Below are 27353 nucleotides of genomic sequence, written 5' to 3' on the forward strand. Positions count from 1 at the left end.
TGGTGCTCTCACTGGTGCTATTCGCATTGGCATCGTAAATAAAGGCGCATCATCTGATGCGGGCACAGCGAACAGAAGGAAAAAACAAAAAAAAAAAAAGTAACTCTGGGGCTTCTGGGCCTGGCTTCCTGTGCAACGCCCACTCTTATGCGGCTTCCTGTGTTCCAGTATTCCAAAAAAAAAAAAACACTGGAAGCTGGGACGGTTGTTTTTTGTTTTTTTTTGTGGTCTTTGTGGTCTTTGTGGCCGTGGTGGCCTTCTTTTTTTTTTTTCCTGTTTTTTCCTGCGAATTCTGGGGTGAGATTTGTTCATCCCGCTAGTTGCATAGGATATGCATTTCCAGAGCATTCGTCCCGCTAGTTGCATATTCACCCGATTTTCACCGAAGCCCGTTTTTTTTTCGCTCTTGTTAATTTTCTCTCGGAAAAAAACGAATACAAGGCCATTCATTATTCACGCTGTATATTCAGTGGATAATCGGACGATCTTTCGGATTTTCTTGGTGGAGTGCGGGTAAGTGTGTGGTGGAGCACATATATAGATAGATGAGAAGGAAGGGTTTAGGCTGGCTTTAGGCTGGCTAGGCTAGGCTGGTGGTGGAGCGTCTTTGAAGCCCGAACGGGACTTGGCGCGCATTCTTTCGATACGGGCCTTGAGCTGGTTCGTTACTTCTGCGGCGCGTTTCCAGGATTCTTCCTGCATCAAGTGGTTGTTCAAGTTTAGAGAGGTGACTCTTCTTGGTAGGTCGTCGCTGCTTTCGCTTGGAGAACGCATGCGATGTGGAGGAGTAGTAGTAGTAGTATTTGTATTTGTAGTGATAGTATTTGTACTGTTGAAGGCCTTGGTGCTTGATCTTAGCGGGGACAAAGTGGTGGAGGTGAGTCGGCCTCTATTTATAGAGGCGGATGAAGAGGCCGATAGCGGTGACGCAGCGGCAGCGGTAGCAGCAGCAGCGTTTCCATTAGAAATGACGCCATGACTCAAACGCGCTTCCAGTTCCCTAATCTTTATGTCTTTGTCGTTGAGTTCCACTTTGGAATCCTGCAATTGCCTTTGGAGACTTGATACGGCGATTTCTGCGTCATTGAGCTGCTTGCTGAGCTTGGAGATCTGCAGTTTGGAGTTGTTCAGGTTCGAGAGAAGTTCGTTTCGTTCCTTGAGCCAATCTTGTCTTTCCTGTCTTAGCTTGTTTACCTCGTCGTTCAAATGTGACATTCTGGTCGACATGCTGGACTGGAAGGCGGCAGAAGAAGAGGAGGAGGAGGAGGAGGCCGACGGAAAAGGTTCTGGTTGCTGTTGCTGTTGCTGGACGACCGAGGCGTTAGATCGGGGTTGTGAGTCGAGACGCGGCAGCTGCGGTGTGGCCAACGACCGCGATGTCAAGCGTGACGATTTCGTTGCGCTTGCTGCGGCGCCTACTGTGGCGCTGCGTCCCACAGAGGATGCAGCCCGCGGTTTCAACGGTGAAGTTGCCAGACGTTTCGAGGGGATGGTGCTGTTGCTGTTGCTGTTGCTGTTGCTGTTGGTGGATGGCACCGTCTTGCTTCGTGTTTGCGGTACCAGCGCAGCTGGTTTAAGTCCCCCCTGTTGTGCACTGCTAGACGCGCTCGCTTTGACCTCAATACCGTCCACAAGCTCGAGAATTTTCTTGCGCTTCAGATTGTCCAGCTTCTCCAAGTACGTAGCCAGCTCTCTTTCCCCGAATATCTTGATCAACGCAGCAACACACTTGAAGGCCTCGTTTCTCGTGGCCTGCTGGTTGTCATTGACTATGGGCTGTAGTGAGCTCAAAATCTCCGACAAACTCGCAAACACCATCGTCTTGTACAACTGCTCGGTGGGTCTCCAGCTCGTGAGCAGCTCGAACAAAAACTTACAGGTCACGATCTTGACTTGCGGCACCTTGGTTGTTTTCATGTGCGTTAGGATTGAATCGAGACACATCTCTAGCTTGTAGTAGTTTGAAAGGTTGAGCAAAGTGCTAAAAATGACGTCTGCCACGTTTGCCTTCTTCTCCTTGGACCTGGTCAACAACGCGTTGAGCGTATCGAGAGCGAACGGGTTGAAATCGGACCTCAATGCTGAAACGAGCACATCGATACTGCTTGTGGCAAGTTGCACCGCTTGTAGGTTTGCATCGCTGGTGATTATGGAACAGTACTTGCGGACCAACTCCGAGTAATCTTCGTCTCTTGCGGACAACTTCTTGCACTTCCCATTCGCCAAACTCTTCTCGTAAAACTCTTCCAGGGCCTCCACTCTGTCCTTCCACTTGGCGGAGGAAAGGTTCGAGTAAAACCCGTTAGGTAGTTTATCCAAGATCGTTTGCACCGGGTACATTTCGTATGGGTCTATAGCTACGTTATTGCCCATCATCATTGTGTCTCCATCGCTATCGACACCGTGGTGGGCGTGATTATCCGAAGTCAATTCGTTCTCTTCCTGTTGGCCCACCGCTACTACTGGGGCAGCCCATACAAACAGCGAGGGCGTCGAGGCCGGCGGAATGGATCCCTCGTACGACTGGAACATCTTATCGAGATCCTTCTGCTGGATCGGCTTCAATTTCGCCAACAACAAGTCTTGGAGCACGGGCTTGTCGAACCACGTGTACAACTGCAAGATCACCTTCATCGACTCGTTTCTGACGTTCTTATCCGCGTGTGAACACAACTTGGGCAAAACCTGCACTAGACTCTGCAAAACCTGCATTTTCTCCTGCTGAGACGCATTCACAAACCCATACTGCTCGATCGTCGACGCACATACACTAAGCGCCGCCGTCAAAAGCTTGGGCAGCTTTTTAGACCACATCGGCTCTAGCACAGTGATGCAGTTGCAAATATTCTTGTCGAACGACACAACCAGCAAAATACACGCCATCGACGCTTCTTTCGTCCCTGCTTTCGAAGCAGTGCAGCCCTTTTCCACCAACGCAGGAACCCACGTCGATACAAGCTCCCCGGGCCCACACATGTCCACAATTCCCGGTACTTCTGCCATATATTTGAGAAAACTCAGCAACGCTTTTACCGCCGATTCCTGCGCGACCACATTGGAGTCCGTAATGTACGACTCAAACAGCTCAGGACGTTTGTAATACTTTGCAATTGCTGGATCGCTCGCTCTCCCAACCGATGCCTGCCCAAACATCGTCTCTAGCTCGTTGTAAGCATGCTGTCTAGCCTTCCAAAGCTTGTGCGATATACGCTCTTCTAGTGACAGCGTCAAAAAGGACGCCGAATCGTCTGCTTCCATGGCGCTGAAATTGGATTCTGGTGATATTGTTGATATCTATGGTATCTGGGGTACCAACTAGCACTACACTTGGGCTCTATCGGGCTTCTATTAGGCTTCTATCTGGCTTTTTTGCTGGCTCAAGTTCAAAGCTAGATGATGTATCTATGTTATTATGCCTGTCTATACTCTTATTTACATTTTTAAATTTCGGTTTGTTTACCAATCGATGTGGTGGGAAGTGTCACGTGTATGTCACGTGGATTTTCTTTGCACCTTTCTCTCTCCCTCTCCCTCTCTCTCTCTTGAAAAAGATTGAATTGTGTCACCACAGGGCCCAGGTAAAGGGTGAAACTGTGTATCTGGTGCCTCCTGGGGCCTCCTGAAGCCTGCCCCAGCTCTTTTCAGCGCTGCATAATACATTAGTAAAACCGTTGTGGCCCTGGCCATGGTTGTGGCAGTAGTTGTGGCCCCCGGGTAACCCTCCTTCTGGCTAGACCTTCCACAGCTTACCAAGCAAAAAATAAATTATTAATGTCTGCAATTATACATATATATAACTACATCAAGACAATTAGATTGGTTAGATTAAACTTAAGTTGTCAATTGGATCTGTTATTCGCTCTGTTATCCATCTTGTAAGTAAATTCATTTGTATTTACAGAACCACGGAATAATCCCAATCCCAAATACATCAATATACAACATGGTTGCTCAAGTTTCTTCCGCTGCTGATTTCGAAAAGGCTCTATCCGACGACAAGTTGGTCGTTGTCGACTTCTTTGCTACCTGGTGTGGTCCATGCAAGATGATTGCTCCAATGATCGAAAAGTTCGCTACTGAATATGCCGGTAAGGCCACTTTCTACAAGGTTGATGTTGACGAAGTGCCAGATGTCGCCAAGAACAACGATATTTCTGCCATGCCAACTTTGGTGTTCTTCAAGGGTGGCAAGGAGGTTGCCAGAGTGCTAGGTGCCAACTTGGCTGCCATCAAGCAAAACATCGCCTCCAACATCTAAATGTGAGTGGGGTGTCTTCAGTCGGTCGATGGGTCGGCCGGTCGGTATGTGCTTATAAATACATAGTGAGTGATATTAATAGATATATGTATATATAGGTTATGTCACGTGATTTTTATTTGTGTTACTTTAGTTACTTGTTACTGGTTACTACTACAGCTTCACCAGCTGTTCTATCTCTTGGTGGGTGTAGCCCAGGATGTAGAGCACGTCGACCATGGTGTCGCTGTTGAGCTTGCATGGGGCTTGCTCCTGGACCTTGGGCTTCGCGTTCCAGGCAATCCCGAACCCGGCTGCCTCCATCGCTTTCAAATCGTTACCACCGTCGCCCACCATCACAGTGGCCTCAATGGGCACGCCGTACTCCTGTGCCAAACTGACTAGAGTGTCAGCCTTGCGCTGGCCGTCCACAATGTCTCCCAAAGTCGTGCCGTTCAATTGCGTCTTCCCTGTGGGGCCCTGTTCCACGCCCAAAGTGTTGGCCAACGCATAGTCGAAGTCCAACTTCTCCTGTATGTACTTGGCAAACGGAATGAACCCACCGCTCAACACGGCTAGCTTGCATCCGGCTCTTTTCAACGCACGCGATAGCTCCGGAACGCCTTTGGTCACCTGTAACCGTGGCTTGATCTCTTCGTACAAGTGTTCCGTCTCGATGCCCTTCAACAGCTTCACGCGCTCGCACAACGATTGTGAGAAGTCTAGCTCGTTGTTCATCGCGCGGTCAGTGATCTTCTTGACCTCGGCTTCCACGTTAGCATACGCTGCGATCATCTCAATCACCTCCTGGTAGATCAACGTGGAGTCCATGTCGAACACAAATAGGCCTTTTTGTTTCCGAAACTCGTTATCGGCTTGCACAATGAGGTCTATTCCTGGGAATTGGGGCTCAACCTGTGCTGCTACCTTCTGTTTCAACACGGCAATATCGTCTGCTACAACGTACAAGTCGCATGCCTTGCCCTCACAGAGCCATTTCGTGCCGTTTACGTCACCGATTAGCTTAGCCAATTCGCTGGCCTTGGCTTCAGTAAGCCCGCCTTGTTGATGGGATATAGCTGTAACAACAATCTTCATTTCGCTGAGGTCTCAGTGTATCCACATATAAATGTGTATATAAATATCTATATATATATATATGTTCACTCTACGCTCGAGAGATGATGATTCATTCTTTCCTCTCGAGAACCCATGGGCATCATCGAAATTTTTCACTTTAAACCTTTAATATTGACTCTGTCAATGCTAAAACCCCGAAGCATCAAACAGGACAAAAAAAAACAAGTGTCCCAAGCATTTGTCTATTAGTTCATATCTGATCTGTCCCCCCGCAGGCTATTCGTTTATCTGTAGTAACGTTTTTGTTCGTCTTTCCGGCTCAAATTGCACGTTTTTAAGGCTTCAACACTTACCAATTAGAAGCTCCGCTCACAATACAAAATACCAATGAACAAACTTAGAATCCTTGTCCCAGTCAAGCGTGTGGTCGACCACGCCATCAGACCCCGTGTCAACAAGCAGCTCACAAACATCGAAACCAAGAACCTCAAATTCTCGATCAACCCTTTCGATGATATAGCTGTTGAAGAATCTGTCAAGTTGAAAGAATCGCACCCGGATCTTGTCGAACAAGTCCATGCCGTCAGTATCGGCCCATTGAAGGCTCAAGACGTGTTGAGAACCGCATTGGCTAAGGGCTGCGACTCCTCTACCCTTGTCGAACACACCTCCACCGAATTGGAGCCCTTGGTCATCAGCAAAGTCTTGCACAAATTGGTCCAGCAAAAGAACGCTAACTTGGTCGTGCTCGGGAAGCAGGCTATCGATGACGACTGCAACAACACCGGCCAGATGCTAGCAGGTCTCCTAAACTGGCCCCAGGCCACCAATGCCTGCAAGGTCGAGCTGCTAGACAACGGTGAAAGCGTCAGAGTCACCAAGGAAATCGATGGTGGTGAAGAAGTCGTCGTCGCAAAACTCCCCATGGTCATCACCACGGACTTGCGTTTGAACACCCCACGTTACGCTACGCTCCCTAACTTAATGAAGGCTAAGAAGAAGCCATTGGAGAAGTTGAAGCTCGCTAAGGACTTCGAGGGCATCGACCTAACCCCACAGTTGAAGCTCGTCAAGGTCGAGGAACCTCCAGTCAAGAGCCCCGGTATCCAGCTCTCCTCTGTCGACGAATTGGTCGCAAAACTAAAGGAAGACAAACTTGTGTAGACGCTTATATTACATATACATATTACATATACATTCACTTCCAGCCCATCAGGCCTCTTTTTTTCTCTATGCTCGTCTCTTTGGTGCCAACTGTTCCAGAAGACCCTTTGGTTTCGAGGCCAAGTACGTTTCCTGGTACCATTGGTCGAACTGTTGTTCAGACTTGCGTCGGTTTTCAAGCTCCTGGCTCAACCCATCGCAAATCTGGGCCACCTGGGCCAATTCTTGCGTCCCTGCATCGGGCATCACCTGCAAACTCCCCAGGTTCAGCTTCCTTCTTGCCTTTGGCCATTTTTCTGACGATTCTAATGAGTGGTACAACACCACTTTACGTAGGTACTGGTCCATTATCTAGTACACTTGCGGGTGGCCACTGTTCTGTGATATTCCGTATCCAAAACAACGAGGGCCTGGGACCTATTTAGTAGTAGGAATATCTCTCTCCTGTATAATTCTATCTCTCTTGTCCACACACATGCTGTAATAATCTTATTAAATGCTTAATGTCTTTCTCTATATTATATACTAATATCAGATGAGATGAACCAAAGAAAAAACCAAGGCACAACACACCCACATGAGCGACCCTAGAGACACCATATGCTCCCTCTGCAGACTTGCGTATGCGAATAACTGGATGCCCGGCACTGGCGGTGGGATTGGGATCTGTGACGGCCACACCGCATACATCTCCCCCAGTGGCATCGAGAAAGAACTCACTACCAAAGATCAAATAGTTGCTTACGATATGAATAACGATACATACGAGTGTGGGGCCGGTGGATTGCGGCCATCGGCATGCACGCCGTTGTTCCTAGAGTTGTTTCGTCGCCAAGATGTGGATATCGGGTGCGTAATTCACACGCATTCGTTGAATGCAGTCTTGTGTTCCATGATGTACGATGCCGAGTTTTCGATCAGCAATATGGAGCAGATCAAGGCGTTGCCCAGCGGGGAAGGTCGCAACCTGCGCAACGTCGAAACCCTGCGAATCCCAATCATCGAGAATGCGCCCGAAGAACAGGACTTGATGCCCGAATTGAAGCGCATTATCTCAGAGTATCCAGCTGCGTGTGCCGTGCTCGTGAGACGGCACGGCTTGTTCGTGTGGGGCGCCACGGCGAAGAAAGCCAAGATATACGTCGAGTCCATTGACTACTTGATGGAAGCCGCAGTTAAGATGCGTGGGCTCGCGTTGTGATGAGAGAAATAACAACACAATCGGTTTTCTTTTTGTTTCTGATCACTTGGCCCATCTTTTGGCCCATATTTCAACCTCTTGTTGTACGCTCAATTTCGCCTTGCACCGGGGCAATCTCACGACGTCATTTGTATTGGGCAATTGTTGGCCCACTTCCACCTGCCCACAAAGAACCACCTCGCTGCTTCGTATCACCAGAATATTCTTCTTGTCATCCAATATCACCAGGTTTCCCTGCTTGTCGAACCCTGTAAGCTCTCCATAGTGTGTTTCCCCATCCACAGTGACCACCATCACACGTTGGTCCAAATATTCCTTCAATAGACTGCTCATGCTGGTCCTGAAGTCTCTGTTTGGGGCCCCCTTTCCTTCCTGTCTTTCTCTTCTTTTAATGCTATACTATGTAGTTTGCAACTTGGTGATTTTTCCAATATTATAATATAATAAGCGATGCCTTCTTTATTTACTACTATAAAACCTTTAGATGAACAGACGACAGAAACGGTAAAAACCGTAAAGCAGGCCCGCCATTAGCAGCAGCAGCCATTGAGGACCACTGGAGGCTATCAGGGAGTCGCTGAAAGTTATAAAACACCTTTTCAGAAGCATAAAGTTTCCAAAATACCATAATAATGAGCGAAAGCGAGACGGATTACGGGTCTTCTCCTTGCAAAACAGTGCCAGACGCCGACAAACAGATATTGGAATGGACCAGCAGGCTCGAGCTAGAGACTGTGCAGCTTCGAGATACGTCTGAGAGTTTATTCAAGATCATTAAGGAGAATGTGGGCGAGTTGGCTGAGTGTAGAAGGTTGTTTCAGCGGCAATTGGAAAAAGAGAAAGAACAAGAGCGGCAAAAAGGTTTGTACGATGGATATACCCTTTGGGCAGTGTGTGTAGCAGTGCATGCGAATAATACGGGATACTAACTGATATATGTAAAACACTAGATAATGAGCTTCTTGCGCGGTTTGCTGGGAACGAGAACCTGATGCTTAATATGACGCAGCAGATGCAAGATCTGACAGCGGCCATTGAGACTCTTCATGGGGATATCGAGCGGATCAGTGAGCGGCAGCAGCAGCTTGAGCGCAGGCTAAGGCAGGGCCTGGCTACTCCGGAGTCTCAAGGCCCAGTGCTGGGCCAGTGCCAGGGCCAGGGCGTACGTGAGCGGATGTCCAGGTTCCAAACGGCGAAGTCACGTGTCCTCATTCCTTGGGATGAGGTGCAAGAGGACGAGATGAAGCAGGACACAACGTTGATTTAGGCCTACTGCTGCTGCATCTTGTTGTCGATGCCCTGGACTTGGCGGCTCTCGTCGATGTGGATGATGAGTGTGCCTTTTTCGCTGTGCGAAACATCGCAAAAACTAGAGTAATACAGCTCATAGCACGGCATGTACCGATCCACAAACTTAATTACTTCCTCATCGCTCATGCCTTGGCCCTGCTGTTTCACGAGCTGGTGCTCCTGTTGTAGCCTCCATTTGTACACGTTTTTGATATCGTCCGTTGCAAATTTGATCATCACCTTGGGGTGATGGGGCGACTCCCACAAAAGGGAAGCGTATTCTTTGAGCCATTGGTCAACCTGGGTCAGTTCTGGGTTCATGTGATCTGTAGAAGCGGTTTGTCCTGACCCGAATCCTAAGAACCAGCCTTCCATAATCACGCAATCCAAGGGTAACGCTACTTCGCGGGTTCCTGCCCGATCGCCCTGTCCGTTAAACTTCGATTTGTCATACACGGGTACTTCCACACTTCCTGTATGGTTCGACACAATCGTTTCCATCACTTTCTTCAACAATGGCAAGTCGTGTGTCCCAGGCAAACCCCGGCCTTGAATAAGCTTATTCTGCGGGAACTTCGCCTGCAATGCCAGCTGGTCCGCATGCGTGAGGTAGAAATCGTCAATAGATAGGACAGTGCTACGCAAACCTTCACTTTCCAACGCTTTACCTAGCAAAGCGCTAGTGTATGACTTACCAGAGCCCTGAGGTCCCGATACTATCACCAATAAGGGTCCCTTCTCCGCCGTTTCTTTCCTCTTTTCCAAGGATTCCTTAACAAACTTCAAGCACTCTTCGAAAACACTCATGATGGCAGGTTACTTCACAAACTGGGGCGAATCGAATCAATTGGGGTCTCCCGTGGGTCAGTCTTACTCTGGTGATTGGTGGATGGTGCTTTTTTTTTCCTGTACTCATTGGACTTGAATCTTAATGCTTTTACAATTCGGAGACGGCTCCAAAACCTTTTTTTCATGCATGACCCGTAAGGAACTAGCAGTCATAGGCACACAGTTTAGTCACCTACCCGAGCTTTTCCCTTCCAGACTCGCAGTAGTTTTAATAAATGTGGAGATGCGGTCAGTTCGAGCATACTGAACAAAAAGAGTCAGTGTATATATATAACAGAATCATCTTCTGACAGGGTGGGGTCTGATAAACTTCGGTACAATATATTGAAGGATTCGTTTCAAAAAAGAGAAAGAAAGAGAGAGGGAACCAGTACGACATGAACTCCTCTACCAAGCTTCATGCCCTATTGAAACTAGAACGTTTGAATGGAGCACCATCACGATTTCGGACCATCAGTAAACCTAAAGCTCCACCAGGAGCTAAGGGTACATTTGGCGGTATTTTGGTGTCTCAATCGTTGCTAGCGTCCATGCAAACGGTACCAATAGCATTCAGGCCCAGTTCCCTGCATTCATACTTCCTTATTGGAGGAAACCCAAACCACCACATCGAGTACGACGTTGAGTCTCTTCGCGCTGGTAAAAATTTCATCCACAAACAAGTCAAGGCGTACCAATTTAACAAGTTGATCTTCATCTCTACGATATTGTTCTATCGGAAACCAAAACCAGATAAATTGCATGCATTGAACAAGTTGGGGAAGCTTCAAGAGTTACCACCGTTCGACAAATTCTATCCATCCACCCAACTATTCGAAAAAGATGTGCTAAGTAATGGGAACCTACCCAAATTTAAGCGCATCTCTAGCGTGTTCCAAGGATCTGATGAAGAAACAGAAAAGGTTAGGGAACGTTTCGAAGCTGGGAGTGTGGACTACCGCTTCCCAAATAACTTCTTTGTCAATCAGACGGATTCTGACCAATTAGATTATTATTTAAGGGTTCGCGAAGATATTGGGGAAGAAGAACTAGAACAAGACGAAAATGAAGTATCTGACGTGTCTGAAAATGACGCTAGATTCAACTATATCGCATTTGCATACCTATCTGACTCCTATGTCTTGCTCTCTTTGCCTTACTTCCACAAACTTCCATTGTATTCCCACAAATTCAGTGTCTCTCTCGACCACACGATATACTTTCACCAATTGCCACGCGTTAGCAAATGGATGTTTGCTCAACTCTTTAATCCACGTTCGTATCACGACAAACACTTGATCTTGGGCCATTACTATGATAGAGAGTCTAAGAGCCTAGTGGCAACTATCACGCAGGAAGGCTTAGTGGCATACCAGGAAAAGGATGTGATTATGAGTAAGTTCCATGGCGATTCCAAGCTATAAAAGGAAGGGTTCTTAAAAATAGGTAATTTACACTGTTATACGTAAGTTATATATATATATATAACAATCAGAACATACCGTCGATTTCACCGTCTTCGTTAACTTCGATGTTCATGAAACCACAGTGTGTTGGTAGACCAGGAATGGTTTGAATTTCAGCTGCTAGCGCGTACAAGTATCCTGCACCAATAGATGCTCTCACATCTCTAATTGGGAACTTGAACCCAGTTGGCACACCCTTTAAGTTTGCATCGTGTGACAAAGAGTATTGGGTCTTAGCAATACAGATTGGTAAGTTGCTGAAACCTTGTTTTGTGTAAAGATCGATCTTAGCTTGTGCCTCTGGCAAGAACTCCACTTCACCAGCACCATACATCTCCTTGGCAATGGCAGAGATTTTATCTTCAACGCTGCTACCTTCCACGTCGTACAAGAACTTGAAGTCCTTGTTTGATTCTTCATTAGCGGCCTTGATGATACCTTCAGCCAAGTTCACAGCACCCTTACCACCTTCTTCCCAGTGGTTTGACACTATGGCGTCCACAGCACCAGCCTTGATAGATTCTTCTCTAATAACTTCGTGTTCCTTGTCAGTGTCAGAAGACATTCTGTTAATTGCAACAACAACAGGTAGATTGTAAGCTCTGGCGTTTGAAATGTGCTTTGCCAAGTTGGCACAACCTTTTCTTAACAATTCAACATCTTCGTGTAGATATTCAGCAGGCAATGGAGCACCAGCTTTAACCTCTGGACCACCACCGTGAACTTTTAGAGCTCTAACAGTGGCAACGATAACGACAACATCTGGAACCAAACCACTGGATCTACACTTGATATTGATGAATCTTTCACCACCCATAGTGAAATCGAAACCGGCTTCTGTAATCACGTAACCCTTTTGGGAATCCTTGACATCCTGAGGTAGTTCCTGTGGAACACCGGCCAACTTCAAGGCCATCTTATCAGCCAATACAGAGTTGGCACCGATCGAAATGTTGGCGAATGGACCAGCGTGAACAAACACAGGAGTACCTTCCAAAGTTTGCATGATATTTGGCTTGATAGCGTCCTTCAACAACGCAGTCATTGCGCCAGCGCATCCGATGTCTTCACAAGTAATTGGTTCGCCCGATTTCGAAGCAGCAATAACGATTCTACCTAATCTTTCTCTCATGTCTTCCAACGAGTTAGCCAAAGCAAGAACGGCCATACACTCAGAGGCAACAGAGATATCGAAACCAGTAGATCTGGTATGACCACGTTCGGTTGGAGCTTGACCCACGGTGATTCCTCTCAAGAATCTATCGTTACAGTCAACAACACGTCTCCAAGTGATGGTGTCTGGGTCAATGTCTAATCTAGCGAATCTTGCGCTCTCTTCTTCTGTTAGCTCGTTTGGATCTGTCTTGTCGATGCCCAACTTCTTCAACCTTCTCAACATGGTTGGAGTGAACTTTCTAACGCCCTTTTTAGTTGGGACAAGTCTCTTGTAAAGGGCTGCGTTGGATTGGGTAGACTCGTGGAACATTCTTGTGTCAATAGCTGCAGCCAACAAGTTGTTAGCCATGGAAATGGCATGGATATCACCAGTGACGTGCAAGTTGAACTCGTCCATTGGAATAACTTGAGAGTAACCACCACCGGCAGCACCACCCTTGATACCGAAGGTGGGTCCCATGGAAGGTTGACGCACGTTGGCGAAAACCTTCTTCTTCAGGTGGGCACCTAGCGCTTGCGCTAAACCAACTGTAGTTGTGGACTTACCTTCACCCAATGGAGTTGGAGTGATACCTGTGACTAGAACGTACTTACCGTTTTCACGGTCCTTCAATCTGTTCAAGATATCCAACTTAACCTTGGCCTTGGTATCACCGTATGGCTCCAATTCGGAGGGTAGAATACCGGATTCCTTGGCGATTTGGGTGATTGGCTTGTGGATTTGAGCTCTCGAGATCTCAAAGTCCGATGGCACTGGTTTCACCAAGTTTAGAGGCAATGGCTCGAAGTCGTTCCCTCCGACGTTCAATTGGCGATCTAACGCTCTTTGTGCGCTCTCGAAAGTGTTCTGCATCAACATGGCAACGGTCATGGGTCCGACACCGCCTGGCACAGGCGTGATCAACTTCACGTATGGCTCAGCAGCTGCAAACTCCACGTCCCCGACGTTTCTGTAGCCCGATTTCTTGCTTGCATCCTCGACGAAGTTCGTGCCCACATCGATGACAACGGCACCACGCTTGTTGTTGGCAAACCACTCGCCCTTGATGAACTCCGGCTGGCCAATGGCAACGATAACAATATCGGCATTTTCCAAGAACTTGTGCAAATCCTTCGACTTGGAGTGCAAAATGGTCACCGTGGCATCAAGAGAGGTCAACAACGTTGCAACTGGAGACCCAACGATATCGGATCTTCCAATGACAACCGCTTCTGCACCGGCAATTGTGACGCCAGATCTTTTCAAAAGCTCGATAATACCCTTGGGCGTGCATGGCTCGAAGAATGGCTTACCGTTACGCTTGTTCAACTCCCCAATGTTGAATGGACCGAACCCATCCACGTCCTTGGATGCTGCCACACGTGACGTGATCTTATCCTCGTTTAGATGCTTTGGAAGAGGCAATTGCACTAGAATACCGTGCACCGACTCATCGTCATTTTCATCATCAATCTTGGCAAGCACCTCTAGCTCAGACACTGATTCCTCGAGATGGATGAACCTCACTTCAATGCCAGCTTCTTTGGCTGCCTTTAGCTTCATTCTCACATACGTATTGGAATCCTGTCTGTTTCCGATCTGGAAAATGGTCAATGTGGGGCGGAATGCCGCATATTTCTGTTTCAAGCCAGAAATGCCCTCCTTGATCTCCTGTCTGATCCCATTGGCAATCGCTTTACCGTCGATAATAGTCATTGGTGCTGATATTGGTACTACTCTCTTTTATCTTTTGTTGGCCTAAAGTGTTGCCAAGTATTGCCAAGTACTGTCAACAATTACAAAGTATACTCCGTATACTGCCTATATACTGCCTGTATACTGCCTATATATAGATAGAAAACGTACACACACACCCACTCGCTCTTGATTGGTCATAAGTGTGGTTGGTATCTTCATCTGTTCACCAAGTTAAACCTTTAGATTTCCGGAGCGATGATGATGCCCTGCGAAATTTTTCATGTGTGTCCAGAGTCAAGTCAGGTCACGTGACGACAACCTTTTCCCTGGAGCCCCCAGACACGAGACTCCAGGCTCCAGACTCCAGATCCCACACGCCAGACCCCAGGCGCCAGACCCCCATCCTGTGGAGAATAGAGGAGAATACAGAATACAGAATACAGAGCAAAGTGGGAGCACAGAGGAATAGCCCTGGTGGAACACAACTTTTTTTGACTCTGTTTGTGTTTTATTTTTTTATTTTATTTTTTGTTTTTTACTGACGCCCGTCGCGCGTCAGATAAAACAGAGTCAGAAAAAACTGGAGTCATGTCACGTGACTTTGCTCCCCCTCTGCTTCTTCTCTTCCCTTGGGTGCTTCTTCTCTTCTCAGTGTCAGTACAGGTACTAGTAGTGGGGGTTATAGTGGTATTCCTTGTCTATTGGGGGCGCCAGTGGTGGGTGTGTGTATATCAGCTGGTGGAAGGTGGTTGATAAAGTCTGATCCCTGGCCATTCATGTTTAGTGACTGGAAGGACACTTTTAAGTGCAAAAGGATAAGTGGGGCCAGGAGAGGGGTAGGCTTGTTTGTAGTCTTGGACAGCCTGTTGGCAGGTGCTGTGAGGGTTTGGGGGAGAGGATGGTGGTTGATTTGGCTGGGCCTTGGCCTGGCCTGTGTGACCCAGAGTAGAATTGTGTGGTCACGTGGAGTGACCACGTGACCACATGGCCATGGCCCAATTAATTATATAAGGTCCCCACAATATTCCCAGTGACTTCACCTTCCTTCACCTACAACAAGAGGCTCCAGCGAAGCAAGCAGCCAGCGACTCAGTCCAGTAAGTGTTCCAGTAGATAAATCTCCCAGGAAATATATTGCCATGACAAGCACAGGACTCCCAGAACCATGGGTCATCAAGTTCAGCAGGTCAAAGAAGAGAGAATACTTCTTCAATCCAGACACTAAAGAGTCCGTCTGGGAAGCACCAGCAGGCACAGATGAGGTGCAATTGAAGCAGTATCTGGCAGAAAACCCTCTCAGAGTCAGGGCCCTGCATCTCTTGATCAAACACAAGGATTCCAGAAGACCAGCGTCGCATAGGAATGAAAATATTACTATTACTAAAGAAGAGGCTAGAAAGGAGCTAGAAAGCTATATCAAGAGGTTAAAGGAGGATGGGGAACCGTTCGAGGCGTTGGCCAAAGAGAGAAGCGACTGCTCTTCTGCGAAGAGAGGCGGCGATCTTGGGTTTTTTGGCCGTGGAGAGATGCAGCCTTCGTTCGAAAAGGCAGCCTTCGCTTTGAAGGTGGGCGAGGTTAGCGACATTGTAGAGTCCGATAGCGGGCTTCACATCATCAAAAGGGTAGCTTAGGCGTGGCGTGGCGTGGCATTGGCCCTTTCACCTCCATAAATCGGGTTTGTAGTTGTCTGTAACTGTTTCGTCTAGCCCATAAATCGATTGCCAGTAGTTGAACCCACCTTTCAAGACCCAGATGCGGAACCTGCTCAACTGCGACTCTGGTATCGACCGTAGAAACAACAATGCCGAACTGGGGCCCCTTTGTTGCGACAATGCGCAATGGAACACACAGTTTATCACATCCGAGTCTGAATCCGTCTTGTTCAACAACTCCTGTCTCAAAGTGTCCACGTACGCCAGATCAGACTTCAGTTTCTTGTACGGGTAGTTCCACGACCCTTTGATGTGTCCCCCAACGTGGTCAGATCCTCGCACGTCTATGACTTGGAACGGTTCTCCCAATGACGTCTTTCCTTGCTTTATCCATTGGTAAAGGTCCTTTGCGTCCAGATACTTTAAGGAAGAAATAGAGTAGGATTGCATCGGTGTACGTTAGCTGGGGGCGGATTACTACAGCAAGGTTGTCGTACGCTGTGCTACGCTATGAAAGGGTTTGTATATATATATATGTGTGTGTGTGAGGTTAAATATTAAAGATATATGGGGATTATTATTCGCTATATATGATGATATATTTTACTATGATAATTTATTATATATATATATTATGGCAAGTTTGTGAATGGTAATGGTATATATGCATGAAAAATAAACAAGAGACACAACACCCTAGCGAGGCTCAGCTGAACTGGAAAGTTCATTATCATTATCATCGTCGTCATCGTCGTCATCGTCATCGGAGAAGAGTTGATTCGGCGAAGCGGAGCTAGCCCTTTGCAAGTCTGCATCACTATCGCTAACAGGCGATTCGGCCTCTTCACCAGTGAAATCCTTAACAAATTGCGTAACAGGTGACCCACCAGCAATTCTCTTGTTTCTTCTAGCAGACTCTTGCCCCCCCGTTAGTCTCGAGTACAGTTTTTTACCCAAAGTTTTCTTGAGAAGCATTTCTCTCACTTCAAAGTACAAATCCTTCGAGGTGTTGTTGACCGATTCTTGGTTCTTCTTGAAGTAGGACCTGAAATCCTGGATGTGCTTCTTGAACTCCAACTCGTTCTTTTTCAGCCACGAGACGTTCAACTCCTGTCTGGTTGCGCCTCTTGCAAAGTTTCTCATCAAATACTTGTCGTAATCCCTGATAATCTTAGTGATGATGTCACTTGTGGAGACACCTTCGGTACGTTGCGTGGTCAAAAACTTGCCCATCTGCTTGATAGGCTTGTAAATATCGTCGTTGTCCGCGCTGGCGTATGGAAGGTCATCGTGAGCCACATAATCGATCTTGTGCTCTTCAAGAAATTCCGGCGTAACAACCCATGGCGCATCTGGTATCACCTCATCCACCCATTTGCAATGCGTCAACGTCTCGCATCTCTGCTTGTCGGTAAGCACGGTCAAACCCTTTAGCTTATGCGTCACCTTATCGCTTGGAACACCGCAGATCAACGTCACATTGGGGAAAGACTTCTTACACTGTTCCAACTGCTTCATGTGGCCCAAATGGAAAAGGTCAAACACACCGTCCGCGTATATACGCACGGGACGGTCCTTGGGTGGTAAGTTGAACTTGAACCCTCTAGGCCTGAACTTCCTGTACTCCGTTGGCAATTCTGAGTCCAACTCTTCCTCTCTAGCCTGAATATCGCTAGCCTCAGAGTGTGGTCTCTTTCTTGATGGACCTTCCGAGCCAGCTCTTTTTTCCTTACGTTTTTGCTTGCTCTGGGCTTTCTTATCCAGTTTCTGACTGCCTTTACGTTTCAGACTACTGCTGCTACTACTAGCTTGCTGCTCATCTTGTTCTTCCTCTTCTACATCGTCATCTTCTTCTTCATCCACCCTCCCATCATCATCGCTCGTAAGCGACATCTCATCGTGAGTCCGTTTCTTCCCTAGCTTGAACAAGTTCGTGAACGAAGCCCCGGTGCTCGAAAGACGCTCCTTCAATGAGGGTGCTCTAGTCAAAGGTGGTGTCATTATACTATAACCTTGCAAAGAAAAAAAATTTTCCCTCTTTCTCTAGCTAGATGGCCCTATATCCTTGATAAAACCAACACTCCAATATTCATCCAACGTTACACTAGAAAACTGAATCAAACTCCCAGCTCTAATCCAACTGATTCACACTCTGGCCAATCGTAAACTTCCTCGTTTACACTATGATCTAACCTTTTGCAAAAACGGAAAAATTTCACAATCCTTATCCAAAAGACTGTCCAATTCTCACCTTATTGTTTCTCAAAGCAATTATCACACTAGGCTACTACCTACAGATTGTACTAGACCTACAGATATCTCTCTATACCCTATACTACTATATCTAAATCCTCTTGTGCTTTTCTCTTTATGTCACTTCTTCTTATTGTTTAAACTCTTGCAAAGGCCTTAAACCGGAAAATGTCGTAGCCTTTATATAGGAAGCGGTGAAATTTTCACATGCACGATCACGTGGTGCCACGGGACAGAACCATACCACGTGACCCAAATTGTTCGTCAGTCCTCTTTCCCCCGGCCTCTCTCTCTATGTCTGCCTCTCTACTTCGAGATCCAGCGGTACACCTGCTGTTCCAACAGCACGAACGGGTTCGAGCTCTTGATCACCCCGTCGTGCAACCACACGGAGTAGGCTCCCATCGTGTTGGCCATGACGACGTCGGTGAACAGCCTATCGCCAACAACGGCGACCTGGGATGCCTGCTCGCACACGTCGTTCCGCCTGAAATACTCCATGATTTCCTCGTGGCACCCGGGCTTCTTCACCGAGTGGCAGAGCACTGGGACTCCCGTCTGTTGTTCCAAAATTTTGGCCTGCTTGTGGCCGACATCGTCGTCCGTCCCAGCACTATTGCTCACAATCAGCATGCGGGCCCCAGGGTACATCCCCTTTAGACGCTCCCACTGTTCCGAATACTCGGGCCACACCTTGTCGTCGTGAGGCTTGGCGAAACAGTTGTCCTTGTCGAGCACTACTGCCTTGATATGCCCTGGAAATGGCAGCTTCATCTCGTTGAAGTTCGCATACTTCACACTTGGAATGCACAGTTTCGGGTCCTTAAACAACCGAACCACGTTCAAAGTCGCGCTCAAATTGAAGCCCACAACCATAGGTACCCTTGTACACCTCTCCAGAGCCGTGAATGGGCAGCCTTTGCGTTGCAAATTGCGTTCTCAGGTGTGCATCTCTATGTGCTCATCGCGCATTTGTTCATGCTCTTAACAGCGAAAAGAAAAAAAAAAAATTGTTAATGCTTAACTATTAGGAAAGTGACTAACCAATACTCATTGGTGGGCTTTTGGAAGCAGATATAGGGTCATTAAGGGCTGTCAAGGGCACCAAGGACTCGCTTTACGAAGGTAGAAAGTAACATGTCATCGAATGGCGAAAGTTCCAGAGCGAATGGAGGTGTGCGTAGGGCTCAAGGTCCGTCGACATCGAATCGAGGTAAACGAAGAACAACAGGCAATGGAAAGAAAAACGGAGCTGCAGGTAGCGAATGGCGCCCTGTGAACGGTACAGGTAGTGCTGGTGATGGAGATGGCGATGATGGTGAGGAAGTGTGTCTGATTTGCGCCGGTAGACTTGAAGTAGTTGCGCTTTCGCCATGCAACCACCCAACATGCCATAAATGTTGCTTGAGACAAAGAGCGTTGTATGAGAAGAAGCAGTGCTTGTTTTGTCGAGGAGAGGTGGAAAACATCATCTTGACTGATAAGCTTGATGAGACGTACGGCGATTTGGCCGGGAAGCTGGTTGAGTCTAGAGAGTTGAAGAACGAAAAGTTGGGAATACAGTTTACTAGCGAAGGTGTGAAGAACCGGGCCATGAAGCTATTGCAATACACTTGTCCGTTTGGAGATGTAGACAGAGACTTGGGGTCCTTTAAGAAGATGAACGAACATTTGAAACAGGAGCACAATAGGAACATCTGTATGCTCTGTGCGGGACATAAGAGAGCCTTTCCGAGTGAATTGGAGGTGATGAGTGTGAAGCAGTTGAAAGCACACGAGTCCCGTGGTGACCCAAAGGATGGGTTCAATGGTCATCCAATGTGTGGATTCTGCACGGGTAAGCGGTTTTACTCTGATGACGAATTGTACAAGCACATGAAGTTGTCGCACGAACGGTGCCACATCTGTGACCAATTGAACCCTGCCCAGCCGCAGTATTTCAAGAACTACGACGACCTCTTCGAGCACTTCAGAAGCGCGCATTACGTGTGTGCAGTACCGTCGTGTCTTGACTCCAAGTTCGTTGTTTTCGCCGATGAGTTGGACTTGAAAGCCCACATCATAAAAGACCATCCACACTTGGCTGGAGACAACAGAAGGGCTCTTTCGCTTGTCGATAGCGGACCTAGAAGGTTCAGGTCTGAGATCACAACGTTTTCGAATCCAACCAGGGTCGTCGACGTTCAAGAGGACCACTCTAACCCAGCAAACTCTAGGGATGTCAAGCGGAAAAGAATGGAACAAAGAGCAAGACATTACCTTGGCAATTCCAAATCGGACTTTGATGCATTCATGATTATTAACGATTTGTTCAACAAAAATGAAATCTCAGCTCAAGAGCTCCAATCAAAGTACGAGGACTTGTTCCAGAATCATAAAGATGATATACATTTATTAATATACGACTTTTCAGAGTTGTTCCACTCAACGTCAGAAAAACACAAGCAATTGCGTGCTATTTACGATAATATCATGAAGAAAAAAGAAAATGCAACCAAGTTCAGACCCTTGGCGTCCCCAGACACCTCAACTGCTGTCAATGTAGTCCGTGGGAAATGGGGCCAAAAGGCTTCAGGTTCCGTTAAGGGATCCAATGTCAAATTCACTTCTTTGCCTGCAGTGGCAGAGCCAATATTTTCCACAAGAGCTCCGTACACTAATTTACGCAGAAACGAGTCAACTCCGACTCCAGTCATCAAGACCGGTCTAGCCTCGAAGTCCTCGTCATCAAGCTCTCTAAACTATGCCAACAACAACAACAACAGCACGATGTCTGGTCCAGCGGGATCCAAACAGTTCGTTTCATCGCAACCGAACGTCACTGCCATCAAGTCATCTACTCCAACGAGCTTCCCGAAGCTACAACCACCAAAGCAGAAGAAATTCGTTGCTCCTCCTGTCAAACAACATAACATACCTAACCCTTCATCATGGGGTAAAACCTCGACTTCAAATTCTAATTCAAGTGACGACCTCGTTGATCTCAATGCATTAGGGAATACCTTACCGACTACCGGTGGTAACAAGAAAAAGAGCAAGCAAAAACAATTACTATTCCATATAGGCATATAGACTCCACTTAAGACAATCTCTTAATATAAAAATAAAAATAAATTTACTTCTTCTTTTTTCCTTACACTTACACTTGTACTTTGACCTCATCTTACTGGAATTACCTGTTGTCTTAAACACCTTTGTCTACAGAGAGGACATTCTTGTCTTTCCAACGTCCACTCCATTATGCAGTCCCAGCAGAAAAGATGCCCACAAGAAGTTGCACTAGGGTCAATCATATAGTTTAAACAAAGCACGCATTTTCTCGATTCTTCTTCAATAAATGGCAGTACCGTAGGGTCGCTGAGATCTTTCGGTATATGTTGCTTTGACATCGATTTCAAGTCATTGTGCCCGCCTTCACTACGACTTCCGATTAAATCGCTAAGGTGTCTTGCTATACTAGGTAGCACTTTGGACGCTAGCTGAAGCCCAAGAATAAATCCAAGTACCTTATAATTCTGCGAAGACTTCTTCTTGAACTCTACCTCATTCTTGTTCATTTCATGCCCAATCGCGTACCGCATTCCGAATATTCTCTTCGATATATCGTAGTATTTTCCGCTTAAATAAAATGCAATCATATGTAAATTCAACGCTGCATCCAAAACATCCTTGAAGCTTCTGCCATTGAATAACTTAAAAACACCGTGGTCTCTTTCATTGAGTTTATAACGATAGAATAGCTTTGATAATAACCACGGTACCCCGCAATAGCTAATTACGAATCCAATTCTTTGTAGAAGCCTTACAATTCCACGACCCCTTCGATTTACATAGGTCAAATCAGCATATTCTTCCCCTAAAGTTCTCTTATAGCGCAGTGTGGTAGTAGAGAGATACACTAGTTTGCTGAGTATTGCTATTTCATTGACATATCTGTTGGTGAACTGTTGTCCCTTAACTCTTTTCAAAACATCTTGAATCTTTTGAAGCAACAAACCTTCTACAGAATCATCTTTTTGGTGAGCTTGAACTATGCTAGGGGTATCTGCAAATGGGAATTGCATTGGGGATACCATTATACCTCCAATAATGCTGGTATATGCCTCAAAATTATTATATCAATTCCTTCTCTCTTATTTACTGTGCACTTTTTATATTGTTGTTATAAGCTTTGTATTAAGAAGAATCTCAAATTCCAACTTTAATCTATTTCATGCCTCTAATAAGACAAAACTTATCATAAATATTGGAGAACACAAGTCCCAACAGAACCCATTGAATGGCGACGATCAGCTAAACAGTTACAAATAAGATGGATGAAACTTGGGAAACTATTATTAGTAAAGATATCGATGTTTCATCGACATTGAAAGAGAACTGTACATCGATAGAAGACGTCAAAGGTTTATTAAAGGTCGCTCAAGGTTGGATATCTGCTGGAATTCATGACATAGAAGAAGAGAAACGATGCTGGATGTGCATCTCCACCATTTTGGGCTCTGTAAATGTGAAAGATTGGTCTGCATTGGAGTTTGTATGCAGGGGAATCTTGTTAAGAAGCAAAGAAAAAGAGCTAAGGCCTACGCTTCAGATGACAGCAAATGCATTAATGTGCAGTTATCCTGAAAAAATGGAGCAGAAATGTGGTAATATACTACAGGAACTATTGATCGAGGCCGAAGAAGATTCAGGCACAGATTCAGTACTTTTACTTGTACAGGCAATGTCCTTACTATTCCCAATCTGTCTTAGTATGTGTAAGGACATGCTAGTGTCTACAGACTTTCAAGACGTGTTGATAGGAAAGTTGAAGCTTAACGAAACTGTTAATTCCGAGTTGGTTTTGGCGTCGCTAAACTTGCTATCTGTGGCATGTATCGATGACTCTATGAGAACTTTTATTTGTGAGCACTATCTAAAACTCTTGGAGCAAACGTTCACTGTGGCGAAGTACAAAATAGGCACAGCTTTAGTGCTAATTAAGATATGGAACTTCACCAAGTTGCAAAAGCAAACTTTAGATGAGTGTATCAGTATTTTTATTGAATCGTTTGCCAAGGGAGAACATGTTGAGGAGAGTACAGAATCGTTAGCCTACCTCACTTTGAAGCCCAGCGTAAGGGTTCTGCTCAGAAACAATGGGGATGTGAGCTTGAAGTTAATTGAGATGCTCAAGTCTGAAGAAACAGCCCCATCAGAGGCATACGCAATATTGTGTATCATCGCAAATTTAAGCAGTCTTCCGGCCGACTCTGGAGAAGAAGACACAATCAACAAGTTGAAGCAGTCTCTCAAATCCAAACAAGAAAGGGAACAAGAAGCTGCAACCGTGGAAAATTTACAAGAAATACAAGAGTTCAACAGGGACTACATCATCGACCTAGACCTAATCGGCCGCCTAAAATCCATGAAATTATCCACATCCTCATTCAACCAGGCCATCAAAATCGTCTATAACGTAACACGAGACAAGAAACTTATCCCAGATAGTGTGAAGCAGGGCGCAGGCGTGATGCTTTTGGTGTTTTTGGCCCAGAAAAGGGAAGTTGCAAAGGACGAATACTATTTCTTAGCAATCAGAGCTCTATCTAAGATACTAATCCACGTAAACCCACAGACCGCATTCAACAAGTTCTCGCCATTGAGCACAGTCCCATTCTTGTTCGAAATGCTTCCATCAGGAGAAGACGCTGCTGACGAATCGACTACCAATGCCCTTCTATCACAGCCGCAATTCACTCCTCTAGACACATACGAATCGCTCTTAGCACTAACGAACCTAGCAACCATAAACCAGGGCTCTGACCTGGGCAAAATTATCGCAGGCAACCCCAAGTACTGGAGCACCATCGAAAATCTTCTCCTAGACTCTAGAGTCCAAATCCAAAGATCCACTCTCGAACTCATCTCGAATCTAATGGCCTACCCAATGAACTTGGCCGCCAAGTTCTTCAACTCCGAGAACCCAAAAAGCTCACAAAACTTCAACACACTCGTGAAACTTCTCGAGCTACAGGACCTCCAATCGCAGAGAGCCGTCGCTGCTATCTTCGCAAATATCGTCACCACCGTTCCATTTATCTGCGAAGAATTATCACACAAGGAAAACCTATCGCAAACCCTCATTAGAGTCTTCAAGGCTCAACACAACGACACAGATCTCAGGCAAAGACTACTAGTACTTCTCCTATCCATCATGGGCTCGAACCCAGACGTAGTAACCAGCGTCAAGAACGATGCAACACTACTAACCACAATTAAACAATACAAACAAAGTCCGGACCCTTTAACTTCGGAAATAACTACAGATATACTAAAATTGGTACCATAAATAAGACTAAACAATTATTTATTATTCATAAACTGTAAGCCAACTGTAAGCCAACTGAACCCCCAGAGGCAATGCATCCCAAGATGCAATGTATCCCAGAATAGAATACTCTTTTCTTCGGTACATGGCGCAGCGCGATGAACCTTTTGTGACTAAAGAGGCTTGCTTGTTTTCTACAGAAAAAAAAAAAAAATACGTAAAGCTGTGTATATAATATGTACATAAAGTTTAATATAATAATAAGCACAAGGTTCAAACATTTATAAGCAACAATAATCAATTGTAGTGCTGGTATACCAAGTGTAATTCACTAGGAGATACTGGAGAATTCAAGATCCATCATATAGGTCATGGATACTGAAGGTAGAGGTACTCCTTCTATGCCAAAAGAAGAAGAACAGCTGTTGGAAGAACAAGCATCAGGTCAAGTCGAAGAAATCGAAGAAGATGATAACCAATCACTGAATTCTATGAAGGCTGTTGTGTCCAGGAGCTCTAACAAGATGGAGGATGAAAGTGAGGAAGTAATTGTGAAGGATCCAGTGTTGGAGAGGTACCATGGAGCGTGTAAAGTTGGTGATTTAAGGACGGTACGAGAAATGGTGGAATCGAAAGTGATCGACTTGTCGAAGGATTACGATGAGAATGAGCGTATTTCTGGGCTTCATTGGGCGTGTATTAATAACAGGCTCTCTGTGGTTAAATATCTAGCCAGTGCTGGCGCGGATGTGAACTTCCAAGGTGGTGATTTGGACGCGACACCATTGCACTGGGCATCGAAGTCAGGTTTGGTGTATATTGTCGATGCATTGCTTCAGGCTGGTGCGGATCCACATATCACCGATAGCCAGGGGTACAATCTATTACATACGAGTGTTTTCTCCTCTAATATCATGCTGGTGATTTACGTTCTTTTCTTTGTTGTTGACGGTACAGATGACGTTGATCAACCGGATCCACACTTCAGAACGGCATTGCAATGGGCTGCGTATCAATCGGATACATTGACAGTCGAGAATCTCTTGAAATTCAATGCGAATGTGAAGAAAGCAGACGAGACTGGATTTACGGCGTTACATTGGGGTACAGTCAAAGGTAACATGTACGTAATGGATCTTTTGATCAAGTACGGCTCAGATTTTTTCCAAACCACCAATGACGGTAAGAACTGCTTCACGATAGGCAAAGAGTTATACTCGATCAAGAGCTTGGAGGATGCTTTATACAAAAATGGGTTCGATAAGAACGGATTCCCCATGAAGAGATACTTTACTCCGACTGCTGGTAAGCTTATAACATTTTTCTTGCCTTATGTGCTGCTTCCTGCCGTATTATTCATCTTTGCTCATGTGACGTTTGTTGTTGCCTTATTAATAAACACCGTAATTCTCACACTTTGCGGATTCGCTTTGACGAGGTTTGTTATCCCATCGTTCTTGCTTTCCAAGAGAAATTCGGTAATGAAGTCTCCATTACTATCAGGGATTTTATCAGGAACCTTCACATTGTGCCTGTTTGTTTGGATAATCAAGATTGCCCCATTAACCTTTACTGAAAAACCGTTAACCAATTTGTGCATGATGGTCTTAATGTATGTATTGAGCTTTACATTTGGCATGCTTCTAAGATCTAACCCTGGCCAGATTCCAGCAACCACGGATCACGACGAAATTAGGAAAACCATAAAGGAGCTTTTGTCATTGGGGAAATTTGACACCAAGCACTTCTGCGTTCATACATGGACTAGAATACCACTCAGATGCAAGTACGACAGGGACACATCGTCGTTGATCTCCAGATTCGACCATTTCTGTCCCTGGGTTAACAATAGAATCGGTCTATTGAACCATAAGATATTTTACATGTTTGTTGTGCTGCTCGAGATATCCATATGGGTTCTGATACCATTGATCAAGGAGTATTTTGATGAGTTAGAGGACTATTTAGAGGACAAGAAGGGCAAACACTTCTCGAAGGAAAAGTGTCGTCTATTGGGTGACGACGACTTATGTTTTGGTATGAGGAACGACCCATTCACATTCTTGACGCTTTGCTGGATTACATTCCAATCTGTATGGGTCTTGTTCCTCATTGGGGTACAAACGGTGCAATTCCTAAAGGGGGTCACCGATTATGAGTTCAGTCAGTTGAATAAGAAACTTCGCAGACATGGCGCCGGTTCCACCACAGAGGAATTTTTCAGTTCGACGCCTCCAGAACTACTAAGCGAAGAACTTCTCGCTGAACTAGACGCCCCCGCGCTCGACCCAAGACGTGTGCCACAAAGAACTTGCTTCACGCTATGTTCTACTGTGTTGGGTCTCGATAAAGCCATGATCATGTTCAAATCGTTGCTCCGTTTAAACAGAGGCGAACATTCATCAATGTCGTCTACAGGTCTACAAGACAGTCCTCTCCTGATAATACCCACCGATTACGGCTGGAAACAGAATGCCAAGGACTTCTGGTTGCTCTGTGACACTACGCTTCCGCTTTGGAGAAGAATATTGTATCCACCCAAAAACAGCCATGCTCTTTTGAACGGCAAGGAAGTGGACTACTACACATTATACAACCTCCCAGATGCCATGGAACGTGTGGCATAGAGTATGTCTGCACACAAATATATATATATATATATATATATATATATATATATATACTGTATATTGTATAAATTCATTCATATATGACTGTTTCTTGTATACGTGCCAGGTAAAGTGTGGCTAGAGCTAGAGCTAGAACTAAAGCTTATCGAAGAGAGAGAGTCGGAAATCTCCGACTTAAAAGACTTACTCTCCGGGTAAAAAAGCCAAACGGATGTGTGGGTGTTCCGTTTTGTTTGGAATCCAGAAAAATTTCGTTCCTGATTGTTTACATTACCCGCACAACGCGTTGTTTCGAGAAAACGCGACGCGTAAATCTATATACCGTACACCACATAACATGTCGCGAGAACCCGACTTAGAGAAGGAAAAAAAAAAAAAAAGGAAAGAG

The 27353-nt window shown here is 45.8% G+C and overlaps 19 protein-coding genes across 19 annotated transcripts; 9 read left to right on the forward strand and 10 right to left on the reverse strand.

The window, feature by feature from the left end:
* Positions 1–585: 585 nt before the first annotated feature.
* On the reverse strand, positions 586–3258 carry STU2 (Stu2p; the record flags this gene model as incomplete). Its single annotated transcript, XM_022820727.1, has 1 exon — positions 586–3258. The coding sequence occupies one exon, from the start codon at positions 3256–3258 to the stop codon at positions 586–588; it is 2673 nt and encodes an 890-aa protein (XP_022677161.1).
* A 685-nt stretch (positions 3259–3943) lies between these two features.
* On the forward strand, positions 3944–4258 carry TRX2 (thioredoxin TRX2; the record flags this gene model as incomplete). The annotated part of the gene is made up of 1 exon (XM_022820728.1): positions 3944–4258. One exon carries the CDS (start codon positions 3944–3946, stop codon positions 4256–4258), a length of 315 nt encoding a protein of 104 aa, XP_022677162.1.
* Positions 4259–4411: 153 nt separating this feature from the next.
* Positions 4412–5335, reverse strand: SER2 (phosphoserine phosphatase; the record flags this gene model as incomplete). The annotated part of the gene is made up of 1 exon (XM_022820730.1): positions 4412–5335. The coding sequence occupies one exon, from the start codon at positions 5333–5335 to the stop codon at positions 4412–4414; it is 924 nt and encodes a 307-aa protein (XP_022677163.1).
* A 369-nt stretch (positions 5336–5704) lies between these two features.
* Positions 5705–6481, forward strand: CIR1 (Cir1p; the record flags this gene model as incomplete). The annotated part of the gene is made up of 1 exon (XM_022820731.1): positions 5705–6481. One exon carries the CDS (start codon positions 5705–5707, stop codon positions 6479–6481), a length of 777 nt encoding a protein of 258 aa, XP_022677164.1.
* A 66-nt stretch (positions 6482–6547) lies between these two features.
* Positions 6548–6829, reverse strand: MVB12 (ubiquitin-binding ESCRT-I subunit protein MVB12; the record flags this gene model as incomplete). The annotated part of the gene is made up of 1 exon (XM_022820732.1): positions 6548–6829. The coding sequence occupies one exon, from the start codon at positions 6827–6829 to the stop codon at positions 6548–6550; it is 282 nt and encodes a 93-aa protein (XP_022677165.1).
* Positions 6830–7058: 229 nt separating this feature from the next.
* Positions 7059–7682, forward strand: MDE1 (methylthioribulose 1-phosphate dehydratase MDE1; the record flags this gene model as incomplete). The annotated part of the gene is made up of 1 exon (XM_022820733.1): positions 7059–7682. One exon carries the CDS (start codon positions 7059–7061, stop codon positions 7680–7682), a length of 624 nt encoding a protein of 207 aa, XP_022677166.1.
* A 42-nt stretch (positions 7683–7724) lies between these two features.
* Positions 7725–8015, reverse strand: LSM8 (U4/U6-U5 snRNP complex subunit LSM8; the record flags this gene model as incomplete). Its single annotated transcript, XM_022820734.1, has 1 exon — positions 7725–8015. The coding sequence occupies one exon, from the start codon at positions 8013–8015 to the stop codon at positions 7725–7727; it is 291 nt and encodes a 96-aa protein (XP_022677167.1).
* A 299-nt stretch (positions 8016–8314) lies between these two features.
* On the forward strand, positions 8315–8611 carry REC107 (Rec107p; the record flags this gene model as incomplete). The annotated part of the gene is made up of 1 exon (XM_022820735.1): positions 8315–8611. The coding sequence occupies one exon, from the start codon at positions 8315–8317 to the stop codon at positions 8609–8611; it is 297 nt and encodes a 98-aa protein (XP_022677168.1).
* Positions 8612–8951: 340 nt separating this feature from the next.
* TDA10 (putative ATP-dependent kinase) lies at positions 8952–9779 on the reverse strand (the record flags this gene model as incomplete). Its single annotated transcript, XM_022820736.1, has 1 exon — positions 8952–9779. The coding sequence occupies one exon, from the start codon at positions 9777–9779 to the stop codon at positions 8952–8954; it is 828 nt and encodes a 275-aa protein (XP_022677169.1).
* A 419-nt stretch (positions 9780–10198) lies between these two features.
* TES1 (palmitoyl-CoA hydrolase) lies at positions 10199–11224 on the forward strand (the record flags this gene model as incomplete). The annotated part of the gene is made up of 1 exon (XM_022820737.1): positions 10199–11224. The coding sequence occupies one exon, from the start codon at positions 10199–10201 to the stop codon at positions 11222–11224; it is 1026 nt and encodes a 341-aa protein (XP_022677170.1).
* Positions 11225–11291: 67 nt separating this feature from the next.
* On the reverse strand, positions 11292–14138 carry ADE3 (trifunctional formate-tetrahydrofolate ligase/methenyltetrahydrofolate cyclohydrolase/methylenetetrahydrofolate dehydrogenase ADE3; the record flags this gene model as incomplete). Its single annotated transcript, XM_022820738.1, has 1 exon — positions 11292–14138. One exon carries the CDS (start codon positions 14136–14138, stop codon positions 11292–11294), a length of 2847 nt encoding a protein of 948 aa, XP_022677171.1.
* A 1121-nt stretch (positions 14139–15259) lies between these two features.
* ESS1 (peptidylprolyl isomerase ESS1) lies at positions 15260–15751 on the forward strand (the record flags this gene model as incomplete). Its single annotated transcript, XM_022820739.1, has 1 exon — positions 15260–15751. One exon carries the CDS (start codon positions 15260–15262, stop codon positions 15749–15751), a length of 492 nt encoding a protein of 163 aa, XP_022677172.1.
* A 27-nt stretch (positions 15752–15778) lies between these two features.
* Positions 15779–16222, reverse strand: YCH1 (phosphatase YCH1; the record flags this gene model as incomplete). The annotated part of the gene is made up of 1 exon (XM_022820741.1): positions 15779–16222. The coding sequence occupies one exon, from the start codon at positions 16220–16222 to the stop codon at positions 15779–15781; it is 444 nt and encodes a 147-aa protein (XP_022677173.1).
* Positions 16223–16468: 246 nt separating this feature from the next.
* On the reverse strand, positions 16469–17773 carry PCT1 (choline-phosphate cytidylyltransferase; the record flags this gene model as incomplete). Its single annotated transcript, XM_022820742.1, has 1 exon — positions 16469–17773. The coding sequence occupies one exon, from the start codon at positions 17771–17773 to the stop codon at positions 16469–16471; it is 1305 nt and encodes a 434-aa protein (XP_022677174.1).
* Positions 17774–18331: 558 nt separating this feature from the next.
* On the reverse strand, positions 18332–18901 carry GEP4 (phosphatidylglycerophosphatase; the record flags this gene model as incomplete). The annotated part of the gene is made up of 1 exon (XM_022820743.1): positions 18332–18901. One exon carries the CDS (start codon positions 18899–18901, stop codon positions 18332–18334), a length of 570 nt encoding a protein of 189 aa, XP_022677175.1.
* Positions 18902–19162: 261 nt separating this feature from the next.
* Positions 19163–21097, forward strand: HEL2 (E3 ubiquitin-protein ligase HEL2; the record flags this gene model as incomplete). Its single annotated transcript, XM_022820744.1, has 1 exon — positions 19163–21097. One exon carries the CDS (start codon positions 19163–19165, stop codon positions 21095–21097), a length of 1935 nt encoding a protein of 644 aa, XP_022677176.1.
* An 86-nt stretch (positions 21098–21183) lies between these two features.
* On the reverse strand, positions 21184–22101 carry PEX10 (ubiquitin-protein ligase peroxin 10; the record flags this gene model as incomplete). Its single annotated transcript, XM_022820745.1, has 1 exon — positions 21184–22101. One exon carries the CDS (start codon positions 22099–22101, stop codon positions 21184–21186), a length of 918 nt encoding a protein of 305 aa, XP_022677177.1.
* Positions 22102–22337: 236 nt separating this feature from the next.
* SHE4 (She4p) lies at positions 22338–24356 on the forward strand (the record flags this gene model as incomplete). Its single annotated transcript, XM_022820746.1, has 1 exon — positions 22338–24356. The coding sequence occupies one exon, from the start codon at positions 22338–22340 to the stop codon at positions 24354–24356; it is 2019 nt and encodes a 672-aa protein (XP_022677178.1).
* Positions 24357–24706: 350 nt separating this feature from the next.
* AKR1 (ankyrin repeat domain-containing DHHC palmitoyltransferase family protein) lies at positions 24707–26962 on the forward strand (the record flags this gene model as incomplete). The annotated part of the gene is made up of 1 exon (XM_022820747.1): positions 24707–26962. The coding sequence occupies one exon, from the start codon at positions 24707–24709 to the stop codon at positions 26960–26962; it is 2256 nt and encodes a 751-aa protein (XP_022677179.1).
* Positions 26963–27353: the final 391 nt, after the last annotated feature.

This window comes from Kluyveromyces marxianus, chromosome 6 (assembly GCF_001417885.1).
Source record: "Kluyveromyces marxianus DMKU3-1042 DNA, complete genome, chromosome 6".
In the NCBI taxonomy this organism is placed as follows: domain Eukaryota; kingdom Fungi; phylum Ascomycota; class Saccharomycetes; order Saccharomycetales; family Saccharomycetaceae; genus Kluyveromyces; species Kluyveromyces marxianus.